Below are 8,681 nucleotides of genomic sequence, written 5' to 3' on the forward strand. Positions count from 1 at the left end.
TTACACACTGACATTCCCAACAATCGCGTTTCGTTTCCATCCGTCACGTAACTAACCGGCACCTCCATCCAAAGGACACATCACCGATCGCACTTCCCCCACCTCGCAGACAGGTAACACCAACGAGTTGTGCGCACGTGCCTCCATTCCACGTCACACCGTGGCCGTACCCCGCAACACGCGACGCGCCCCCATCAATCAAATTCATCGCATCGGCCACCCCACCCCGTCGCGTCGCAACCAAAGCGGTAGCTATTGCCGCCGTCCACCCACTCACACACAAAACAACAACAACAACAATTCCGCCCTTCCCGCAAAGGCCATTTGGTGGCCCTGAAAAGGGCCGTTTTTGCCGCTCTCGCAACGGAGGAGCCTTCTCTCCTTCCATTCCAGAGCCACCTCCTTACTTGGAGCTCGTGTACTTGGTCACCGCCTTCGTGCCCTCGCTCACGGCGTGCTTGGCCAGCTCGCCAGGCAGCAACAGCCGCACAGCGGTCTGGATCTCGCGGGACGTGATGGTCGAGCGCTTGTTGTAGTGCGCCAGGCGGGACGCCTCGGCCGCGATGCGCTCGAAAATGTCGTTCACGAAGCTGTTCATGATGCTCATCGCCTTCGACGAGATGCCCGTGTCAGGGTGCACCTGCTTCAGCACCTTGTAGATGTAGATGGCATAGCTCTCCTTCCTCTTGCGCTTCTTCTTCTTGTCGCCCTTCGAAATGTTCTTCTGAGCCTTGCCAGCCTTCTTGGCGGCCTTCCCGCTAGTCTTGGGCGGCATCTCAAACAAGAACGTGAACGTACGGCAGCAACACCAGTAGCAAGCGCTCCGCTCTAGTCAGCGTCTCCCCACACAGTGGCACCCAGCGCGCCCCGCCGCCGCACCTTTACCAGCTCGCCCCGTTGCGGCCGCCGACCAATGGGCCGCGAGCGCAACCGGCCGCCGCACCCGAGAGCATAAAGGACCCCCACCCCTGGCGGCGCCGCCACTCCGCTGCTCGACTCGCTGCGGCTCGCACCGTCCTTCGTCTCGTCTCGTTTTCACACCACAGCCCATCGCCATGTCCGGACGCGGAAAGGGAGGCAAAGTCAAGGGCAAGTCAAAGTCCCGCTCCAGCAGGGCCGGGCTCCAGTTCCCGGTCGGCAGAATCCACCGCCTCCTGCGCAAGGGAAACTACGCCGAGCGCGTCGGCGCCGGGGCGCCCGTCTACCTCGCCGCCGTCATGGAGTACCTCGCGGCTGAGGTGCTCGAGCTGGCCGGAAACGCGGCCCGCGACAACAAGAAGACGCGCATCATCCCGCGCCACCTGCAGCTTGCCATCCGCAACGACGAGGAGCTCAACAAGCTCCTGTCGGGCGTCACCATCGCACAGGGTGGTGTCCTGCCCAACATCCAGGCCGTCCTGCTGCCAAAGAAGACCGAGAAGAAGGCCTAAACAGAGAGGCCAGGCAATCGGCACGCGGACCCGCCGCCCAGCAGCGCTGCGTGCTCCCCTGCACGCAACGCGCTTTGCCGGCCCGGCTCACAACAATCGGCCCTTTTCAGGGCCACCACACAAACCTACGTCCAAAGCAAAATTGCAGTCGTCCTCGCCGCACTTTACTTTAACTTCACTTCCACAGCCGCCGCCGGCAACAAGACCATACCAACTGCTACGATTGCAGGGGGGAGAAATTCTGCGAGGTACCTCGGTGTCACGCCTGACATCCAAGTGTCACATAGGGGAACTTGGCACAAACGCTCACGCCAGGATGCAGATCCTGTACCCTGTTCCCTCGACCCCGCAACAGGCGTAGCGATACTGGAATATGCGCGCCCTGTATGGGGCTGTGCAGCCAGATCGACGATGCATCGCCTACAGAAGGGTCCAAAGCAGAGCGCTCTACGACGGGCCTTACACGTCCCCGCGGCAGACCTGCATAGAACCACTCACAACACGATTCCGCGCCCTGGCACAAGCGTTCTACGCCACCGCGCGGAAGTCAGAAAATGACTGTTACGTCTTGACCCTTGGGCGATATGAACACCACAGGGACAGATGTGCAAGACCCGAGAGTCGCTGCTCCAGCAGTAGCACAGACAGAACACATAATCACTCTCAACAAACAGCAACGTCCGAAAACAAGCACAGTACCGAAGATAAGAACAACACACAGAAAAGAGGAGCAAATGTCCACAGGCGACAATAACCTCCACCAACTCCCCCTCTAACGGTAAGAGGACTAAAAGAGAGAAGAACAAGAAGAGCCGCCGCCATCTTGTCGTCCACAGCCCGTGTGGCCCAACACACACACACACACACACACACACACACCTTGTTTTGTTTCGTTTGCCTCAAGCACCTCCACGCACGCACAGTCGCCTTCCAAACGACAAGACAACGACAGCAATAATGACCACTGCGAGAGGAGCGTGTCGACACACCGCCCTCCACTCCCGCGCGCCCCAAACAAACGAAACAGCTGATCCGGCCGCCTATCGGCACGCCTTGCCTCGGCAACTCCAACGCCGCCGCAAACACACACAGCCAAACCGCGCAAATATTCACCGCCTCTCGCACAACAACAACAACAACAACAACAACACACAGCCCGGCATCTCCATCGATCGATAAACAAAGCAAACACAAAACGCCCTCTCTCGCACACACAGCCACAAGACCCGCTTCCTTTCCTTTCTCCCAGTCACGTCACGTCAGTCAAACGAAAACGAAATGAAGAATGAAAGAAAGAAGGCAGGCAGGCAGGCAGGCAGGCAACACACGCAGCAACAACACAGACTCTTTCGCACTTTTCAATTTCCGAACAGTGTGGTGGCCCTGAAAAGGGCCGTTTTCGTCTCTCCCACGGCCGCGGGAAGGCCAACGCGGCACAGCACACCGGCTGCGACGCGCCTAACCGCCGAAACCGTACAGGGTGCGCCCCTGCCTCTTCAGGGCGTACACCACGTCCATGGCCGTCACAGTCTTGCGCTTGGCGTGCTCAGTGTACGTCACCGCGTCGCGGATCACGTTCTCCAGGAACACCTTCAGCACTCCGCGGGTCTCCTCGTAGATCAGACCAGAGATGCGCTTCACGCCGCCCCTGCGAGCCAGGCGGCGGATCGCGGGCTTCGTGATGCCCTGGATGTTGTCGCGCAACACCTTGCGGTGCCGCTTGGCGCCACCCTTGCCGAGCCCCTTTCCTCCCTTGCCGCGGCCAGTCATCTCTTCTAAATCCTCAAAAAAGCTCAGGCAAGCAAAACGTCTGCTGCAGCGGCTGGCTCCTCACCCGGCGCTAGCGAGTCGGCTACGGTCTGCGCCCAGCCAGGCCAGGTGTGCTAATGTGTGGAACGGTGTGAGTGTGTTCCACATGGTTAGGGTGTAGGTTTTAATAGCCTAGCGCTATTTTTCCTACATTAAGAATGATCAGGTTATGGGTTATGCATTTGACTTTCTAGGCTGTCCTGCACGGGGACAAGTGTTGTTATGGTTGCTGCATCGATCTTACCGGCGCAGCAGGTCTGGCCAGCGTAGTGACGCCCGCCAGTGTGGTCGGCTGCCGAGTCCTCTGACCAGCTGGTTAGTCGACCTCTCGGCTTTGTTGTAGAAAGTTGTCGCTGCGTCCTTAAACCTCTGGCGTAGAGGCTGGACGGCAGCGACGCGGTGAAGCTCCTCCGTGGGGAAGTCCTTGGGCAGGTGAAGTGCCAGTCGTAGCGCCCTGTTTTGGATCGTCTGTAGGCGCTTCAGATTTGTATCGGCCGTGTTTCCCCACACGACCGCTGCGTATTCCAGCAGCGGTCGTATGGCGGCCTTGTACAGTGTAAGACCGACGTCTTCTGGCAGCGTTGACGTGGGGTTGAGCACAGGGTAGAGCAGCCTCAACCTACCCAGCGCCTTGCCCCTGATGTTTTCAACGTGCTGCCGCCATGTGAGACGCCGGTCTAATGTGACGCCTAGGTACTTGGCGGTGTCGTTCCATTCGACTGGCACTCCACGCACCGATACTGTTGGCGCGTCGTGGCGGAAGGGGCGACTGGCTATGATAATCGCCTGGCTCTTCTCACCATTGTAGGCGAGGCGCCACTTCATTGCCCACTCGGTGAGCTCGTCGGTGGCCGCCTGTAGACGCCGCTGCAGGACGTCGACGCTCCAGCTGCTGCTGTAGATCGCCGTGTCGTCAGCATAAAGCGCCGTCTGGACGCGGTTCGTGCGTGGCAGGTCGGCGGTGTAGAGGGAGTACAGCGTCGGACCGATGACCGAGCCTTGAGGTACACCCGCAAGTATTCGGCGCTCCGTGGAAATTCCACTGGCTGCGCGGACGTGAAACGTCCTTTCCTGCAGATAGCTCTGCAGGAGCCTCACGTGCGACACAGGTACCCCCTGCACAAGAAGCTTGTACAGGAGGCCGTCATGCCACACGGAGTCAAAGGCACGAGACACGTCCAGCAAGAGAGCGCCGAAATACTTACGTCGGTCAACGGCTCCGAACGCTTCCTCCGTCAGTCGCAGCAGCTGGTGCGTCGTCGAGTGCTCCCGACGAAACCCGAACTGCTCGTCGGGGAGAATTCCCTCGGCGTTTACGTGGGCCAGCAGGCGGACCAGGTAGAGTCTTTCGAACACCTTTGATGTTGCTGGCAGGAGGCTGATGGGGCGGTAGTTCTTTGCCAAGCGAGTGTCCTTCCCTGGCTTGGGAAGGGCAACTACCTCCGCATACTTCCAGCAAGATGGGTATACGCTGGTGCGCAGTATCCCGTTAAAGATTGCCGCAAGATGGTGTGCTGCGGCGTCGGGAAGCTGCTTCAGCAACATGTTAGTGACGTTATCTGGTCCGCCGGCTTTCTTGTGTTGCAGGCGGCGAAGTTGCAGCTGGACCTCTTCCGGCGAGACGGGCTGTATCTCATCGTCCTCCGCACGTTCGCGGAGAAATACAGGAAGGCGGTCCGCTACTAGGCGTAAGTGTTCCTCGTCGACGGGCTCTTCAATTGTTGTGAAATTTGCAGCGAACGCGTCCGCCAGTGCGTTTGCCTTGGCGTCCGGTTCGCTGACAAATCTGTTGCCCACTTGTAGAGGAGGGATGGGCTGAGTGCGGCGGAGGAAGCTTTTCATTGTCTTCCACGCCGTCCCGTCCTCGATGTTCAGCCCTCCAATTTTGGCGGCCCACTCGGCGTTCCTGTGGGCGTCTACGTCTGCCTTGATGTGGCGGCGCAGCCTGTTCAGTTGCCTTTTCGTCCTCGGGTCCTTGGTTAGCTGCCATTCCCGTTGCAGCCTGTTTTTGGCAGCTATCTGGTCCCTTATGGCACGTGGCAGCATGCGCGGCGTGTGCTCGTCTGCCGCCTGGCGCCTTGCGGGTGTTGCGGCCGTTGCTGCCTCCGTGATGGCTTGGGTTAAGTGTTGCAGTGCGACCTCTGCGCCTTCAGCGTCGACGTCGGGTATAGCCTCCAATGCTTCTGCGACGTTTTCACGGTACTCTTCCCAGTTGATGCCCCTGAGGTCGAGTCCGTGTCGTCGCATCGGCATTATCTCCGAGTCGAGCGTGAAGATTACCGGCAGGTGGTCTGAGGAGAGTGCAGTCCGGGTGCTGGCTGCTACGTGTTGCCGGATTCCTTTAAGGATAAGGAAATCCAGCACGTCCTCACGCCCTCTTGTTGGGTAGATGGTCGGTTCGTGTGGTCCCACGGCTATCGCGTCGTGTCGTTCGACCACACGTTGCAACCGGCGGCCGCTGGTGTTGGTGACGCGGCTGTTCCAGGCAGCGTGCTTAGCGTTCCAGTCGCCTCCCAGTATGATGTTGCCTGGGAGGGACAGGAGCTTGTTTACGTCTTCTGCGTTCAGTGCACCGCGTGGTGGCCTGTAGACGGCGCCGAACGTGATTCGTCCGTGCACGGTGTCGACTGCAACGGCGGCTGCTTCCATTGCAGTGAGCTCCGGCACAGGAACACGATGGTGACGAATGGAGCGTCGGACGTAAACAGCCGTGCCGCCCCCTGCAGTCGGTCGGTCATATCGGTAGCAGGCGTAGTTGGCCACTCCGACTCGTACGCCAGGCTTTAGGTGCGTTTCCGCGACGAGGCAGATGTCGATGTCTTCGTCGCGTAGAAACTGCCGGAACTCGCCGTCTTGCGTCCTCAGGCCATTAGCGTTGAACACGCAGATCCTCGTGCTCCTGTGGTGTTCAGGCATGCTGGGCTGAGGATGTTGCAACGGCGAGTACCTGGTGTACTGCGGCCATTAGCTCGGACATGCGAGCCATCATGTGCTGCATTGTGTCGAGGAGGCGGTCAATGCGGTCGCCATCTTGTCGGGGCCCGACAACATGGCCGCTTCCAGTCTCCAGGCTGCCGCCATTTTGTTGGCAGGCGTCGACTTGGGCTGCGGGAGTTTGCTGCTGTACCGTGGTTGGCCGCTGCTGCCGTGGAGGTCGCTGCTGAGCCGTGGTTGGCCGCTGCTGCCGCCATCGCGGCTCCGGAAAGTCCGCCATGCTGTTCTGGTCCGGGGCGGGCTGCGCTGATTGGTCCGCCCGGCCGGTGCGAGGAACGGCCGAGGGGGCCGCTTGCCGTGGCAGGGGCGCGGGAGGCGGGGCTACCACCCGCTGCGCCGCCGTCCTGGCCTCGCGCTGCAGCGGGGAGGGCGGAGCTACGGCCTGGTGAGCTGCTGCAGGGGCTGCGGGTTGGCGCGCAGGTACCTGGAGTATGGCGGCGTGCGGAGCTGGTCCGCCATTTCCTTTTGCTGCCGGGGCGGTGTTCTGCGGCTGCCTGTGGTGCCGCTGCGGTTCTTTGTTCCGGGCGTTGGAGTTCCCCTGCTGCTGGCCGGGGTTGACGACCGCTCCGGAATGCGCTCTTCCGGTGGCGCGGCCTCGGCGACCGCGTCTTCTCTTTGTCCGGCTGTTGGCGGGCGCTGGGGCTCCACGTGGGTGAGAGTTTCCCGCCGGAACTCGTCGTTGCTGTGCGTCGTTTCCGCGTGCGCGGGCCGCAAACGCTTTGTGTTTTGTGCAACCTCTGTAGTTGGCGCAATGTTCTTCGCCGCACAGTTTGCACTTGGGTGTAAAGTCTTTGTGCGGCACTCCCAATTTTTCACACCCTTCAGTGGCGTGCTGTTCGCCGCACTTTACGCAGAAAGCTGGCATGCCACAGTATTTCGTGGAGTGGCCAAGTTCGAGGCAACGGAAACACTGTGTATATGCCGCCTTATTACGAAGAACTTCAGCAATCACCTCGATGTTGCCTATTCGTTTCAGTTGGAACAGCTTCCTGTTTTCTGCGGTGTTGGCCGCAATAACGAGGAATAGCGGGTTTCGCGCTTTGGTGCGATGAGGTCCCATTCTAATCACATCCTCAACGCAATAACCCATCTCTTCGAGGTCTTCTTTAACCTCTGCAGGTTTCATGCTGCGAGGTATTTTGCGGAAGACCACCTTAATAGGCTTCTTCCTGTTGGCGCTGTAAGTGAAAAAGTGCCATCCGCGTTTGGTACACTCTTCACTCACTTTTGCGAAGTGTTCACTGCTCTTAACTTTCACTCTGTGCAGGTCTTCGCCTGACACGCTGACACTATAATTGTCCCTGCCGATCAGCAAGTTAAGAGCGTTCTGAAGCTCGCGAAAATGCCCTTCAAACTTGATCACGAGCGGCGGCGGCGTCTGTCGCTGTTGCGGTGGTGGCAGCGCCAGGTCCTCGTCTTCCGAGTCGCTGAGGGCGTCGAAGGAATTGCTTGTGCCAAGGGGTGCTGTGGTCAGCTGTTGCCTGGGTTTTGCGGTCTTCTTCGCTGGCGTGAAGCCGTCTTTGTCAACCCTTGGGGCGCGCGCGCGGCGGCGCGGTGTTGTCCCGGTTGGCGCGTTTTCCTTCCGGAATTTGCGCGCGTCCGGGGCTGAGGACTCGTCGTCCGATTTCTGCCTCTTTCGCGAGGATCGTGACGAACTGGCTTGGGCGTTTGCCTGTGGGTTTTCCACCTGCATCTCCTCCTCTTCATTATCCGTGTCGTCGCCAAGAGGAGCAGTGGCTGCATGTGGCATCAGCCCTAAAAGTAGCTGCAGTGCATCTTCGCTGTCCTGCTGCGTTGTGGGGACGTCCGGAGGCGTCTCCAATGGCTGCTGCATCGACGCACAACACTCGCGCGTGATCGAAAACGCAGTATCACTAACGCGGGTGACGCGAACTGCATGTGCACAGTTGATAACACTTTCGTCGACGCTCGTTGGGGGAGGAGTACTATCAGAGGTGCTCGGTAGCGTCTCTGACGTACTCGACTCGACCCCAGTAGCGTGCAGGGACGCGGCCCTGTCCGCCGGAGCAGTCGTACGCATGTTAGCGGGCTCGGGAGCGGAGCGCTCGGCGCGTGCGTCCGTCTCGCGCGGCATCGCTAACTCGAGCCCGCACGCGCCAGCCCCCCTATATAGACTCTGGCCCGCCCTCCCCCCACCACGCGCAACCGAGGGCATATAAGCGCACCACGGTGGCTGGCGCGCGCCCGTGTCGTCAAGGCAGCACCCGACGCAGCACCTCGCTCGCCTCCACGCCGCTCCGCTACCGCTATGGCCCGCACAAAGCAAACGGCCCGCAAGTCCACCGGCGGAAAGGCGCCGCGCAAACAGCTCGCCACCAAGGCGGCGAGGAAGAGCGCGCCCGCCACCGGCGGCGTCAAGAAGCCCCACCGCTACAGGCCGGGCACCGTCGCCCTGCGAGAAATCAGGCGCTACCAGAAGAGCACAGA

The 8,681-nt window shown here is 60.2% G+C and overlaps 1 protein-coding gene across 1 annotated transcript; it reads right to left on the bottom strand.

Moving 5' to 3' along the window:
* Window positions 1-6,186: 6,186 nt before the first annotated feature.
* On the bottom strand, window positions 6,187-8,328 carry LOC126143072 (serine/arginine repetitive matrix protein 1-like; the record flags this gene model as incomplete). The annotated part of the gene is made up of 2 exons (XM_049915294.1): window positions 7,459-8,328; window positions 6,187-6,915 (listed from the first exon to the last, which is right to left on the bottom strand). Coding segments are annotated over exons 1-2 (1,599 nt in total), but the record flags the coding sequence as incomplete, so codon positions are not given.
* Between the last annotated feature and the right edge of the window lie 353 nt (window positions 8,329-8,681).

Source organism: Schistocerca cancellata, unplaced genomic scaffold (genome assembly GCF_023864275.1).
Source record: "Schistocerca cancellata isolate TAMUIC-IGC-003103 unplaced genomic scaffold, iqSchCanc2.1 HiC_scaffold_757, whole genome shotgun sequence".
In the NCBI taxonomy this organism is placed as follows: domain Eukaryota; kingdom Metazoa; phylum Arthropoda; class Insecta; order Orthoptera; family Acrididae; genus Schistocerca; species Schistocerca cancellata.